Genomic DNA, 16,494 nt, shown 5'->3' on the forward strand with positions numbered 1-16,494 from the left:
AGGAGCACAGGGCTATGCTCTCAGAAAAACTCAGAGAAAAACCAGCCCTCATGAAAACTCAATGGATAGGTTTATACAGAATAAATTTTTAATTTTTAAAAAGATTTTATTCATTTTTAGAGAGAGGGAAAGGGAAGGAGAAAGAGAGAAAAACATCAGTGTTGGAGAGATACATTGATCTGTTGCCTCTCTCATGCCCCCAACTGGGGACCTGGCCCACAAGCCAGGCATGTGCCCCGACTGAAAATCAAACCAGTGACTTTTGATTTGCAGGCCAGCACTTAATCCACTGAGCCACACCAGCCAGGGCTGTAGATTAAAAATTTAAAGAGAAAATAAAGTAGAAGGTAGGAAAGAAGAAACTATCCAGTATTCAGTCCTGAGAGATAAAGACCAGCACAAAAGAAGACAGGGTATGAGGAGAGAAAACACAGTAAGGAAGTCTAGCATATGTTTACACGCGATGGAAGAAGAGGAGAGAGAATAAGACAGAGGCAATAACATACGAGGAGACAATTGCTAAGGATATGCTACAATTGATGAAAACCAGCAATTCAGATTCAAGAAGCCCAATGAATCCCAAGGAGAATAAATAAGTCAACCATTCACAAAAACCTGCGCACAGATGTGTTTGACAGCTTTATTCACATGGGCTAAAACTTGGAAACAATCATGATGTCCTTCACTGGGTAAATGGATAAATAACCTGTGGCACAGTCAGACAGCAGGATATTATTCCATGCTTAAGGAAAAATAAAAATGAGGTAACAAGCCATGAGAAGACATGAAGAAAACTTAAATGTGTATTAGGTGAAAGAAACCAATCAGCAATTGCTACATACTATATATTATTCCTACTACATGACATTCCAGAAAAGATAAAACTATGGAGAGAGTAAAAAGATCAGTCATTGCCAAGGGTTAGGGGAGAGAGGGATGAACAGTTGAAACTCAAGAGGGTTTTAGGGCAGAAAAACTAGTCTGTATGATACTACAGTGAATATTTATCATTATATATTTAACCAAACCCACAGAGAATGTACAACACCAAAAATAAACCCCTAAAGTGAACTATGTAGTTTGAATGAGAATGATGTGTCAGTGTGGGTGGGTCATCAACTGTAACGACTGCACCACTCTGGTGGGGCAATCCTGATAATGGGTAGGCTATGCGTGTGGGGGGCGAGGAGCATATGGAAAAATCTACACCTTCTACTCAGTTTTGCTGTGAGCCTAAAACTGCTCTAAAAAAAGAAAATCTGGGTGTGTTTTTTCTTTTTTAATGTTCTTTTCAAGAGAACTTTTTAAAAAGATTTTATTTATTTTTAGAGAATAGGAAGGGAGGAAGAGAGGGAGAGAAACGTCAGTGGTGGTTGCCTCTCACACGCCCCCAACTAGGGACCTGGCCCGCAGCCCAGGCATGTGCCCTGACTGGGAATCGCAACAGTGACCCTTTGGTTCACAGGCCGGAGCTCAAAGCACAGGTAGATCCACTCTCAGCCCACCACCTCACAACCCATCAGTGGCGGGCACCTCCCGCCCCTTGAGTCTCCTCTTCCTGTCTCTTCCTCTCCACCCAGCCCCTCTGCTGACAAGCCCTCGTTGTTTGTGTCATTCTGCCAACCAGAGGCCACACCCTCATCCCTTTGGTTCTCTCTGCCCCACACCTCTCTGGAACCTCTTTCCTTCTCTTCTGCAGACTACTGAGAGCCTCCACCTCTGCACTGACCCAAATCCTTAGATACTCAATCAGCACTGTGTCTCCCTTTCTGACTGACCCTTTCATGTCTGCTCTGTACCCCGCTTCTCTCTGCTCCTGCCCCTTCTCTGTTAGGTGACTACTTGCTGCTGATTCCAATCTTGGCTCTGGCTTGATGGGATGTGCGGGACACCTGTCTTCTGAATGTCTACCAGCAGTCCTGGCCCACGCTTGCCTCACCTCAGTTACCCTCCTCCCTTTGAAGATCCCAGGAATTCCTCACCTGGCCCAGCCCTTCCTAAGGCTCACCCCCTGTCCCCTCTTCCAGGCCAAGTCCTAAGGTTCCCTGGGTCTGTCTCCGGGGCTGACTAACCTTCTGTCCCCTGGTTCCCTACCCTCTATAAAGAAATAAAGAAAAGAAAAGTAAATAATAATAATAATAAAAGTAATCCAACCTAGATACATCTCCCATTTCCACACTATAATGCAGAAAATCAAAGACAAAGACAAACTTATGAAATGGCCAAAGAAAAGATAGGTTACTTTCAACAGAATGACAATGAGACTAAAAATAAAAAAGGGTGTAAAAGAAGCCAGTGGACAACAGTGAACAAGGTGCTGAAAGAAAATAGCCAATCTAGAATTTTAAACCTAGCAAAAATACCACTCAAGCGTAAAGCCAAAAATAGACATTTTAAAGCAGATAAAAACGGAGGCAATCGCCGACAGACCCACACTTAACAAATCCCAGAGGATGCTTTTCAGACAAAAAAAAAAAAAAAAATTCCAGATAGAAGGTCAGAGATGCAAAAAGGAATGAAGAACAAAGCGGTAAATATGTAGGTTAAGCCAAATGACCACTGACTATATAAGACAGACTGAACAATAAATCTGTGGACTTTTAAATATACATATACACACACATACATACACAAGTAGTGGATACATGACATTTCTGCATTTATCAAAACCCACATTATTGCACAACACAAAAAGTAAACACTGATGTTTAACAACGGACTTTAGCTAATAATAATATACCAATGTTGGTTATCAATTGTAACAAATCTACCACACAAATTAATGCAAGATGTCAATAATAGGGGAAACTGGCAGGATGTGAGGTAGGGGGCTGAGGAAGGATTTACCTGTGCTTTATTTAAATACTTCGATATGGGAATTCTCTGTACTATCTGCTCAATTTTCTATAAATCTAAAACTGTTCTAAAATATAAAGTCTAATCCTGGCTGGGTAGCTCAATTGGTTAGAATACCATCCAGATATGCCATGGTTGCAGGTTTGATCTCAGGTCAGGGTACATTCAAGAATCAACCAATAAATACATAAATAGGTGGAACAACAAATCAGTGCTTCTCTCTCTCTCTCACTCTTTTTCCCCCTCTCTCCCTTTCTCCCCTCCCTTCCTCTTTCTAAAACTAAGTAAAATAAAACATAATTAAATATATACACATAATTAAATATAGGACAAAAGCATGTACATTGGGAGAGGAATGATGGAATTAAATCCTAAAGGCCCTTGCCCTGGCTGGTGTGACTTAATCAGTGGATTAAGCGCTGGCCTGCAAATCAAGGGGTCACCAATTCGTTCAATCCCCAGTTGAGGCACATGCCTGGGTTGCAGGCCAGGCCCCCAACTGGGGATGCGTGAGAGGCAATCACACATTGATGTTTCTCTCCCTCTTTCTCCCTTCCTTCCCTTCTCTAAAAATAAATAAATAAAATCTTAAAGGCCCTTGTAGTGACAAAATAGAAGGCAAAGGAATTGATTAACATTAATCTCTGATAAATTGAGGATACATATAAATTCCGTGATAACAAATAAGAGTATATAACTAAAAAGGGGGAAAATAGATTGTTAAAATAAAAAAAACTGACCAAACAAAAAAGTGTAAGAATGCTTATTTATCTTTCAGTGAGAATGGAAAAAAAATCATTTCAAAAGCTAAAGAAGCATAAGATTTTTAAAGAAACAAGGAAGATTTAAGCCCAAATATATGTTATTGCATTAAATGTAAATGAACTAACTCTTCTAATTAAAAAAACAAGTCTGAATGAAAAATAAAGCAAAACTCAATTCAACAAAGGTTTATTCAATATATACAATGGGCTGAGCTTTGAATAATCAGAAATAAAGATAACCACATTCTCAAGGAGACAAATATAGGAAACAAATTGTGTGTTATAACAAAAGTAGGTTATCAAGTGCTAGTAAGATAATGCAGCTAGGTTGGTGAATGTATCTGGAAAAGCTATAAAAAAAAGCTGGATGATCCTGTGAAGAATAAACTGAAAGTCCATCAGGCAAATAAAAAAGGAAGAGACAGCATGAGTCTATTCACTAACATTACAGGTCAGGAGACCAACCATGGTTTGAGATAATAGAGCACAGCCATAGGAAAAGTAGGCAAGTAGCCATAAAGTTGAAAATATAGGACAGGAATGGGGTGGTAAACACACAATACGATATACAGATGATGTATTATAGAATCATACACCTGAAACCTATAATTTTATTAACCAAAGTCACACCAATAAAGTCAATTTAGAAGTTTTAAAAAATAGACCTACTAGGATTTTGATTTTTACTGTATTGAGATTAGAATAATTTAGGGAGAACAGGCATCTCTGTAATAATGAGATTGCTAAATCATGAATTTGGTGTATTTCTCCATTTTTTAAAAATTTATGTGAATAACATCTTCAGTAGAGTTCTCCATCTTTTGTTGATTTATCCTTATGTATTTGATGCTTTTCAAAGGCTATGGTAATCGATGACATTTTAAAGATCGTTTTCTACTTGTTTCCTACTCATATGTATTATAGTAATACAATAGAATTTTGCATATTGATCTTGTATCTGAGGATCTTAATAGGGACACCAGTAATTCCTTTGGTTTGTACATTCTTCTATATTTTTTATGTGTATACTCAGGTTCGTGAATACTCATTTTTTTCTTACTTTCAAATCCTTATGTCTTTTCTTTCTTGTCATAGAGAGAGCATTAACTAGGTCCTTCAGCATGATGTTGATATAGAATAAATGTGATAAATGACCCTTGTTTCCTCACTGATCTTTAAGGAACACTTTAAATATTTCACCACTGTGTATGTTTGCTTTAAATTAGGAGGTCAACAAACTATACCTTATTAGTCAAATCTAATTGACATTTGTTTTTCTTTCTTTCTTTCTTTATTTATTTTTAGAGAAGAGAAGAAGGGAGTGAGAAAGAGAAGGAGAGAAACATCAATGTGTGGTTGCTTCTTGTGCACCCCCAACTGCGGCCCTGGCCCGCAACCCAGGCATGTGCCCTGACTGGGAACTGAACCAGCAACTCTTTGGTTCGCAGGCCAGCACTCGATCTACTGAGCCACACCAACCAGGGTGCCATTTGTTTTTGTAAATAAGTTTTATTGGAACACCCACACACAATAATTTAGGATAGAGTTTTAATTTCATCTAGTAGGCAAAGGGGGGGAGTCTTTAACAAGCAAGGGAGTAAAACAATATTGGTATTTTTTAGAACTATCACTGGTGGCAATGTACAGAAAGACAAACAGGGCAGGAGAAACTAGCTATTACAATAATGAATGAGGAAGGTCTAGATTAAGGCAATAGCAATGTGGGCAGACAGATGCTTGACTAATTTCAGAGAAAGAAGAAACATGAGTTGATACTTGACTACATGTAAAATGAGGGAAGAATTAAATAAATACTAAAGTACATAAAAGGAAGAAGACACTATAGAGGCAAACATATTAATAAATTTATCAACAGTTCCTAAAATTCACCAGCAGAAATGTAGACCATGTATCAGGATTTATGCTTACTGAGCATTGTCTAACTATGTATTAAATGCAAAGCACCTATACATATGTATTTTTTAATTATTGACACTGGTATATAAAACAGCTAACACTACATATCCATAACTGACACCTTCTAATTGGTACAATTAAATAAATGACAGGGAAGGTATCAGTTAATTAAACATCTTCTCAGAAGTCAAATAAGAAATTTGATCATTTAAAGTGATCATGTATCAGACTCACAAATCTATAAAAGACAAAAAAAGATCATTTTCCTTTAAGGAAATATCAAATACTTTCTATGTGGTTCTACTTAAAAGTTCATGGTCTTGTTTTAGGCTCTATAAAGTATAAGTCCTTACTGTGCCAGAAGGAACAGTCCCAATTTTCATGGCTGCTCAGTTTGCCCTTTTCAATACCACCTACATACTGCATGCTCCTTTTTATCCACTACAATTGCAACCAGTCACATCAGCCAAAGAAGTAGGTTACAGTGGGGCATCTACAAAAAAAAAAAAGGCCCCTTATCAGTCTTCCAGTCAGCATGGAGGTCTAGGTAGACACATTCTGCCTCCTCACACCACCACAGAAAAAATTACAACCAGATCTCAAAAACAAATAACCACCAGATCGTCAGAAAATCGAACTACATGGAAGTCCAACAACCAAGGATTTAAAGAAACGACCTTCACCCATACAGGTAGGAGGCGCAGAGTCTCAGAGACGGGCAGAGAGGCGGTGTGGCTCAGTCAAGAAGGGACAGAGTGGACGGTCCCATTCACAGGGGGTGGATAAAAATCAAGAGGGATACCCTAGGAGTGCGCAATCCCAGCCCCAGGCCAGACAGCACAGCCCAGGGTTCCAGCACCGGGAAGATAAACTCCCATTACCTCCAGCTGTAAAAACCAGTGGGGATTTGGGCGGCAGACAAAAATGCTGGATTTTCACCACTTAAAAGGCCCACATGGTGTTAGAAGGTATGCAAACCCCTGGGCAGCAACTGGAAGGGCACCAATTGCATATAAGAAGTGGGTGAGCCCTGGCTGGTGTGACTCAGTGGATTGAGCGCCAGCCGGCAAAACAAAGGGTCTCCAGTTCGATTCCAGTCAGGGTACACACCTGGGTTGTGGGCCAGGTCCCAAGTTGGGGGCGTGTGGGAGGTAACCACATACTGGTGTTTCTCACCCTCTCTTTCTCCCTCTCTTCCACTCTCTCTAAAAACAAATAAATAAAATCTTTAAAAAAAAAAGAAGTGGACGAAGTGGCTGGAAATGGGGTGAGAGCCGGGCAAATAACCAGAAGCCAGGCAGCAGCACTGTCCCCTCTCCGAGCCAACCACCACAAATAGAGCCACAAAGCGGCAAAGTGGGTGGCCCTACCGTGGTGATTATCTAAGGCTCTGCCCCACACAATTTACAGGTGCCTCTGCTACACAGGCCACGCTACTAAGACAGGGAGTATAAGCCTCTCTACCTAATACACAGAAACAAACACAGGGAGGCTGCAACTTGAGGAGGCAAGGCAATATGGCCCAAATGAAAGAACAGAACAAAACCGCACAGACAGAACTAAATGAAACATAGACAGCCAACCTACCAGATGCAGCATCAAAACAATGGTGATAGGATGCTCAGAGAACTCATAGAGTACGGCAAAAAAATAAAGGAAGAAATGAAGGTTGCACAAAGTGAGATAAAGAAAAATCTACAGGGAATCAACAGTGAAGGGAAGGAAGCTGGGATTCAAATCAACAATTTGGAGCAAAAGGAAGACATAAACATTCAACCAGAAAAGAAAAAAAGAAACAAGTATGCAAAAAAATGAGGAGAGGCTTAGGAACCTCTGGGACAACTTGAAACATACCCATATCCGAATCATAGGGGTGCCAGAAGGAGAGGAGAAAGAGCAAGAAATTGATAACTTATCTGAAAAAATAATGAAAGAAAACTTCCCAAATTTGGTGGGAGAAAATAGACATACAAGTCCAGGAAGCACAGAGTCCCAAACAAGCTGGACTCAGAGAGGACCACACCAAGACACATCATAATTAAAATGCCAAAGGTTCAAGATAAAGAGAGAATCTTAAAAGCTGCAAGAGAAAAGCAGTTACCTACAAAGGAGTTCCCATAAGACTCTCGGCTGATTTCTCAAAAGAAACTCTGCAGGCAAGAAGAGGCTGGCAAGAAGTACAATATTTAATGTGATGAAAAGCAAGGACCTACAGCCTAGATTCCTCTAGCCAGCAAAGCTATCATTTAGAATGGAAGGGCAGATAAAGTGCTTCCCAGACAAGGAAAAGCTAAAGGAGTTCATCAAGACCAAACCATTATTACATGCAATGTTAAAGGGACTTATTTAAGAAAAAAGAAGATCAAAACTATGAACAGTAAAATGACCACAAAATCCCAACTATCAACACCTGAATCTAAGAAACAAACAAACAAAAAAAAATAAATAAACAACAACCAGAACAGAAACAGAAGCACAGGTATGGAGATCATTTGGAGGGTTATCAGCTGGAAGTGAGAAGGAAGAGAATGGGAAAATGGTGCAGTGATTAAGAAGCATAATCAGTTGGTACAAAATAGACAGGCGGATGTTAATAATAGTATAGGAAAGGGAGAAGCCAAAGAACTTACACCCACAACGCATGGACATGAACTAAGGGGGGATTGCTAGAGAGAAGGGAATTCCTGGGTGGAGGGTTGCAAAGGGGGAAAATTGGGACAACTATAACAGTATAATCAATTAAACATACTTAAAAAAATTTTTTTGGGGGGGAGGGGAACAAGGGGGAGAAAATTGGAACTGTTGTAACAATATAATCAATAAAAAACATTAAAAAATTTAAAAAAAAAATTTTTTTTAACACTTTAAACATTTTTTTTAACTTAACCCATATAAATGTATATATTCTGTTGCCAGTCTTTTGATATAGGCCTTCTGAGTTATAGATCCACTGATTGCAGTTCTACAATGCCTTACACAAATCACACCCATAATGCATCATCTACAATTTCCAGTTTCAATTTCTTTAAAAGATACTTGCCAAGGATCTAAATTTTTAATCTGGAAAAAAAAATTATACATTTTTATATATTTCATCTTATATTTAATCTTTCCAAGGTAGTTAACTTAGTTTTTAAAGAATCAACAATTCTTTTTCTTAAATTTTTATCTTTTCATTGATTTTAGAGAGAAAAACATTGATTTGTTGTCCCACTTTATTGATGCATCCATTGGCTGATTCTTGTATGTGCCCTGACGTGGGATGGGGCCCACAACCTTAGCATATTGGAAAAACGCTCTCACCAACTGAGGTACCCAGCCAGGGTTTAGAATCAACAATTCTTTCATTTTGTTTGTAATCACAGCTCATTGGTTTACATAATTTTCTTTAAATTATATAATTATACTACAAGTGCAAGTTGTCCTAAAGTAATCCTTAGTAAGTCTATAATTCAACTGGTGGGGGCAATGCAGTGGGCATCATCAGTCAGTATGTCCCATAAAAAAATGATGGTTTACTGACTATTACGAAAAATCTACATTCACTTCTTAGTGCTTTTACAGTACATGGAACAATCAATACCTGTTAAGTACTATGTAAGTATTTGCTACCATGTTAGTATTAAAATTCAACTAGGTATAGATAACGGTGCATGCAAGGGTGAAATTCCACCTACTTAACACATCCTCCAGAATCAGACTACCTGTACTTAAATTGTCAAAAGGGAGCAGAGCCCTGGCCAGGTGGCTTCATTGGTTGAAGCGTCATCCCACACACCAAGAAGGTTGCGGGTTCAATTCCCAGTCAGGGCATGTACAGGAGTCTCCAACTGATGTTTCTCTCTCCCCCTCCCTTTCTAAAATCAATAAAAACATATCCTAGGGTGAGGATAACAAAAAAATTTTTTTAATTTTTTAAAAAGGGGAGTAGAGAAAAAAATATAAATTGCAATGCTCCTCATTGAAAACCTATGAATATAGGGTATAGTAAGTTTCACATACTGAAAGTGGATTATCCAGTGCTTAAAGGAAGATATCTTTTTTAAAAAGGATGACAGCTCAGGTCTACAAGAAATGAAAAAGTAGGTTCATAACCCAATTTCACTTTATCACCTCAAAAATGTTAACAGGATGATTGCAGGTCCTCCTAAAAAGTAGTAGCTAGACTAGAGGAAGAAAGTCAGATATAACTTCTTGTTGCAAATTAAGCACTTTCCTTTACAGGAAATATCACTCTCTTAAACAAAAACCATATAGTATATCCCAAAGCACAATTTGGTTTACCAGTAACTATAAATTAAATATGCTAAGAAAAAGAGAAACAATGCATATACTTTAATATACAAGAATTTAAATTCGCAAATAAAAAATCTAAACGTAAGTAAAGAACAACTTAAATATATGTAATATCGAATAAATGTGGTAGCTTGGCCATTTCATTTTAATGTAGGTTTTGTGATATGCCTAACTTGCAGGAATAAAACACGTGAGGCAACATGACAGAAGATCTATAGTAACCAGGAAGTTCAAAGACTGCAGCTACTTAAAACACGCCTGTCCACTAGGGAAGAATCCACAGTGGCACTGAATTTCTTCCTTCTATGGACATCAAAAAGTACTGAAAATGTTATGCATAGTTAGGAGAAACTCAAGACAGCCCACGAGGCTGCACCAGTCCCACTAGATGGCACTATCACAGGAAAGTCACTCTGTTCTCCCATTTGGAGCAGGAGCTGAAAGCTCTCTTGATCTCTGCAAAACTGAAAGCTGTCATCAACACAGTGACATCCTCACTGGGAAATCATGACCCATAACGAGGAATTCAAAGCTAGGAAAAGGAGATTTTCCAAAAGCACCTTTTCTCCCAGAACCATGGCCTCCTCCATGCTCCTATTTCAAGACAGTTGTCTGAGAGACACAATGTCTTGCGGGCAAAAGAAATTATACAAAATGGTGATTTTTCTTTTCCTCTTTCCAACTCTGCAAACTATTGTACAAAATTATTTACTTGTTTTTTTTTTTTCTTCAAGTTCTGTTGCTATGGAGAAAAATACCCTCTGCTGCTAGTCTTTGAATAACATGTTTATTATAACCAGTATACCTACCATGAATGGAAACATCAAAAAAACATATAATTAATGCCATAAAAAGTTGTATATAAATGAACTTCTTTCTTTAAATATTAAACATAGAACTTCCTATTACACAGATAATCAGATTAAGTTTTCTGATACCTTAGGTACATGACGTTATGCTGGGCCTGGGTAGCAAAATTCAGTGCCACTCATCCCCATCGCTTGTGCTTTACGCCATCGAAAGTATACTTGGCCCCAGTCGTAACTCAGCTGGTTACACCATCATCCCAGGTTCAATCCCCAGTCAGGGCACATACAAGCCTCAATCAATGAATGCATCAATAAGCAGAACAACAAACTGATGTTTCTCTCTTTCTCGCTCCCTCACTAAAAACCAATAAATTTTAAAAAATAAAAATAAAGTATACTTGGATATAGTTATCATGAACCAAAAACACAGAAGGAAAGAAAAGCATCCTCACAACAAAGCCCAATGAGTTTAAACTACATACGACTTACTTTTACTTAGTAGGTGACATTTAAACAGACAAATCTGGATACGAGCCTTCTGCTGAGTTCCAGTTAAAAGACATGTCAAAGGTCATTATTAGGTAATCAACTAAATCAGAGATCAACTTAATACTTAGTGTTCCCTTCCAGATGAAGCTACTTCACCTAGATCAGAGTTTTTGTATTTATACATTTAACTTCAATGTATAACAACCATCAGGATGTATATCCCTACAAAGTGCCACAAAGTCAGTTGTGAAAGCGGTCTATATGAAGCCCCAGCCACCTAATGGATAAGGCATTGGCCTGCTAAAGAGGCCAAAAAGATTAGCCAAGAACTACAAAAATGTATGTTCCCATAGCACCAAGTCACAGCTCTAATACAGCTCTCATCCCAGTATCATCTCCCTTTGTGTGTCTTCCACTCTCCACAATGGGGTCTTGGAGGCACTGTGATGAAGCGTCATCCCTAACACCCTGCACAATGCCTAGTGTGCAGTAGGCTCTCAATATTTGTTGAATGAACAAAAACTATTAAGCTACTCAAGCTCACCAAAACTAAGAGACCCACCAAAGCAGCAAGGCTTTTTCAACTAAACCTTGACAAATAACTTCTTTAGGAAACTACTAACCAAAACATAAGACCAACATCTAGATCACCGTAAGAAATAAGATTTCTTGAAATGCACAATGAAATGTATCACATGAAGTCAGTGATCAAAAATTCAAAAGTCTCAAGTAACGCAACAATCTTGGACTGGGGAAGCTTTTAAATAAAGCATCATAAATATATTTTACATACTGTACTAAAACCATCCTATGAGAGCAAAGGGGTGAAGTAGCAGGTACATAAGGACATACAAGATGTCATAACATTCTTTAACTTAACACCTGCCCACTAATGGGGGCCTGATCTGATTTTATGCTCCGAAAACAAAAATAAAAAGAGTGAATAAGAAGGAAAAATAGAAGAGGGAAAGCAGTCTGGGGGTAAAAACAAAAGGAATCTGCTGAACTGCAGATTTGAGAACTGACAGACAACAGTGACAGATTTTTAAAACTCTACCATATAACTATCCAAAGAGTCCAGTGCAAGGAAGCTGTGCCAATACCTTTTAATTAACAAGTTTTCTTCTGAGCGACTGAGTAGTTTTGACAAAATATGGCACAGAATACACATCCGGTTAGTACTCTCGCAATAAGACCCAGAAGGCTGAAAAAGCAGCATATACTCTCATACAGAATACGTTCAAATGCACTGCTCAACGACTGGAACAACTGGTAGGATTTAAAAGTTCATTGGACCCACAAGCCAAATCGTCTCCCCTACAATCTATCAGTATGGTCCAACCAAAATGCCCTTAAGTGATTTTTAAATGTTTTTAAATTAAGACTATGAATGATAACAGTGTTCGTTATCATTTTACTCACCTTACTAACACCAACTCCAGTAAACCTGGCCTCTAATAATTCCTGCCGTCGTGGGTCCAAGCTATGCAATTCTTCCATCATTTCTACTGAAAAAGAAAAAGGCAGGTTGTATGACCATAAAGGCTAAAACACGAGGAGCCAATTTTTAAGTATAACAAAACTCAGTTACTAGTTCACTGAATGGTCACATACAGGTAAACCTCAAGTAAATACGGCATACAAGATGGCTCAGAAGTTCTCTTCTGAGGGCCATTTCTCTCATTCTGATTTGATTTTAACAGCAAAAACACCTCAAACTTTTCATATAATCTCTGTAAAAGTTGGGCAAAAACTAGCTTGCAAAACAAATTCTTTCTATGGACCTCTGAATTTAGCTAAGTACTTTCATACACTGCTTTCCAAAACACACAGGAACTAGTTTTTAAACTAAAAATATGAATAACTAATAATAACTTCCTAATAACATGAATAAGATACAAATAAGTTCAAATAACGCCATTATACAGCTCCTTTCTCTGAAAAGCTCACAGAAGCTCATGTAAATAGGAATTATTTTAAATTTAATAGAGAGCCCATGGTAAAACCATCAACATGCATTCACACGGGACATCAGTATAGCTCCATAACCATCCCTTCTCAAAATCCCTTTCTGACGGCTCCCTGGAGCAGGTTTCTCTAGGCAACTGCTTTTAGCACTCCTTCCAAGCAGGGAGGGGCAGGAGGACACCATTTTTAAACTCCTTCCATGACCAATTAATACACAGGCTAGTTTAAGCAAATATGTCCATCTTTTGCAAGAGAACAACTCTTGCAGAACCAACTGGAAACCTGTCTGTGGAAAGAAGCATATACCACTACATAGAACCTCTTTGAACATATTATTAAATAGTTACTGGAACGACTGTCATGATTTAAAAGTTCACTGAAAACATTAATTAAACATTCTCTTCTGCAATCTAGCAACTCCACAATTTCCAGTAACAACCCCTACAAGTCCTCCAGTTTCATTTCCCTTCCTGGATTGAGAGCCTGGGGCAAAGGGGAATGCAAGGGTGACAAATTCAAGTTTCACCAACACATACAAGTGCAGGTTACAGAGCGAATTAGAAAATTCTCGGGGAGGTAGAAAGACATCTTTTAAAAAAGGAAAAGGAAGAACACGGAGAATAAGAGTTTCCCCGAACTGGCCTTCCTAGCGTGTTGCCCTACCCTAATCGAGACCGGAATGGCAGAGGTTGCAGCCTCCGTCAAATCCCAGGGTCTCTCAGACCATTTCCTAAACCTCTATCCCCAGGCCTGGCCAGGAAAATGACACCCCAGCGGTTATTCCATATAATGTCAACTCATGTTAAGGAAACAGCCACTCTGTCTCATTCCAGCGGGGCCTTGGACTGCGATCCTCCCTGGAGCCCAGAGCCGGGAAGCAGGACTGATGGGGCCTGGTCCCGGCGCCCCTCGCCTCCCGCCGGCTGCAAACTTTCCCCAACTCCAGGCCCACCTGTCACGGAGGGAGGGCGGGCCAGCTCTCGGGGGCGCCCGGGAGGCTCTCTGGGCCTCCAGCTGCCGGGGCGCCCCCCACTCCCCACCGGCCGCCGGCCCCAGTGCCAGGCCGGGGCCGCCTGGGCCTCCCCCATCTTCCGCCCGGCCCCTCGGCGACCCGCAACCCTCGGGAAATCCCTCCCGCTTCAGTGCCGAGGAGCTGCGACCCGGCACCGGCCCCTAGTGGGCCCGGACCGCAGCCTCCTCAGTGAGGGGGTTCCCCGGACGGTTAGTGTCCCAGGCCCGGCTCCCTCCCCTGCCCCGGGTTCAGCCTTTCACCTGCCGCTGCCGCCGACGCCGCCGCCGCCGCTCCACACTCCTCCGGGGAGGGGCCCCGACCCGACCCGGCTGCGGATCGCTCCGCTCTCCCCCTGGGCAGGCCCGGGGCGGAGCCGGGGCCTCTCCTGAGCACCGCAACCCCCCGCCCGGGCAGCCGCCGCCGGCGCCGGGCTCCACGAGAGGGCGGGCGGGGGAGGGGGGCCGCGGAGGCCGCAGATCCCCGGGCTCGCGTACAGAGCAAGGCGCCCGACGCGGGCCCGGGCCCCGGCGGCCGCGGGGGTTGCGGGACCGGCCTCCTGGCGCCGGACAAAGGCCAAGGGAGGCGCAGGAGGGCTCAGGCCAGGCCGGGAGGTGGGGGCCCACTCGGCTGGGGGCCACTCGGGTGCGGCGCGGAGGGCGGGGTGGTCGGAACTGCTGGTGCCCAGGACCCGCCTCCGGCCCCTTAATCCGGATCGGTTCGGTCCGGATTAGTAGTGATCGGTGTAAACACACTAGTGAAACCGCGTGTTTCCTCGCGAGATTTGCACGGCTGGGATGCGGGGGGGGGGGGATCCTGGGGGGGTGGGATGGGGGAAGAGTCGACAGTGGGGGAGGAGGGGGAGGAGACGAGGAAGGTAGGGAGGGTCCCCGCTGCCCCAGCGCCCCGCCTCCTCCAATCAGTGGCCGGGCTGGCGGGCAGGGGTTAACCAGGGGACCCCGCGCGGGCAAAGAAGGCCGCCGCCTCCCCAGGCGGCTGAGGGCGGGAGAGTGCCGGCGCCGGCGGGCGGGCTGCGACGCGAAGGGCGATAGCGTGGTTCAGTGAGCGGCCCGGCCGGAGTCCCGGACCTCGGGTGCCTTTGTACAACGGGCTCTGCCCCACGGGATCAGCCCTGGCCGAGACGGCTGAGTCAGAGCTCTGCACCGCGGACCGGCGCTAGAGGGGCCTCGCCGCCTCTGCCGGCGCTTCGCGGATCTGCCTCCCGGAACCCGCGCCAGTCTAATCTCTCGTCTCCACGAGTTTCGCTGAGAAGTGGGTCGGCTCTGCCCAGGATGAATTTTGAAGGAGGAAAGTCCGTGAGCGGACGGACCCCGCCCGAACTTCCCCGGAGATGCCGTTAGTGAGTTCGCTGGCTCCCACGCCCCGCCACTCTCCAAAGCGATCGTCCCTGTCCTGAAACTCACTCGGAAAGTGGACAGCACTTTCCCTACACATTCCTGGTTGGTAGGGTGCCCCGGGAGACAAAAGGTGCTCTGGGATCAAAGCTGAGCCCCCACCCCCACCAGAATGTTGCTCTCCAGAAGAGGGGGCACTGTCCCAAAGGGACACTCATGGGCACCCTGGAGGAGGTTCCATTTCAACCTCTGATTAAAAACACGGCCCTCCTAGGTACTTGGGAGAGTCTGAGGGTAAGTGGTTGGATGAAAAAAAACAGGCCTGCCTCTCAAAGAATGTCTGCTGAGGAACTAGAAATAGGAAAGGGTGAGCTCTTGTGCACAGTAGATCCAGCAGCTAGGAGGGCAGTATAGGAAAAATCTCCCACGCTGATCACCCAGCACCAGAGAAAGAAAGCACCTTCTCCACCAAGGCCTATGAGCCAGGACACTGACTTCATGCAAATACCCAATGTTTTATTTTCCTCTGATGCTTCCTTGATCAGGTGTCTGGAGTTGATCTGAGGACTACAAGCGAATCCACAGGGAATAATTCAAACATTGAACAAGAGTCTTGAAATTTTCCAGGGGGAAGGCAGTGGAGTTTCTGCCTTTTTTTTTTTCCATCCTGATACTTGGTAATTCTTCCATATTTTAACAGAACACAGACCTGCTAAAAGAGCAAAGGACGGCAGCCTCCCAAGCTCTCTGGCAAATTCAAGCACTTTGGAAAAACCTCCATTAAACCAAGAGTCACCTTGCTCCAGATCCAAGCCAGGTTGAAAAGTGCATACACATATACCCAAAGATAAGTGTTTGAAGGGGAGGAGGAGAGAAAGTTAGGAGCAGAAGGTAGGAAAAAAGGGCAAGGTGAAGGACTCAAGAGAACCAAAAGGCTAGTGTACATATGACTTGCCTTCCACTCCAACACAAAAGAAAAGCAAATGAGCCAAGCTCTTTCATTACAGTGAATGATGAAGAAATTTAAGTCC

The 16,494-nt window shown here is 42.4% G+C and overlaps 1 protein-coding gene across 4 annotated transcripts in view; it reads right to left on the reverse strand.

Moving 5' to 3' along the window:
* Nucleotides 1-12,636, reverse strand: part of TLK2 (tousled like kinase 2) — a 111,257-nt gene extending 98,621 nt beyond the window's left edge. For all 4 annotated transcript variants that reach the window (XM_090290654.1, XM_090290655.1, XM_090290653.1 and 1 more), the window contains exon 1: nt 12,554-12,636. In XM_090290654.1, the coding sequence (XP_090146780.1) occupies nt 12,554-12,634 (81 nt within the window). In that variant the 5' untranslated portion in view covers nt 12,635-12,636. The remainder of the gene's footprint in view (nt 1-12,553) is intronic.
* Between the last annotated feature and the right edge of the window lie 3,858 nt (nt 12,637-16,494).

Source organism: Furipterus horrens, unplaced genomic scaffold, assembly GCF_987537825.1.
Source record: "Furipterus horrens unplaced genomic scaffold, mFurHor1.1.pri manual_scaffold_11, whole genome shotgun sequence".
Lineage (NCBI taxonomy): Eukaryota > Metazoa > Chordata > Mammalia > Chiroptera > Furipteridae > Furipterus > Furipterus horrens.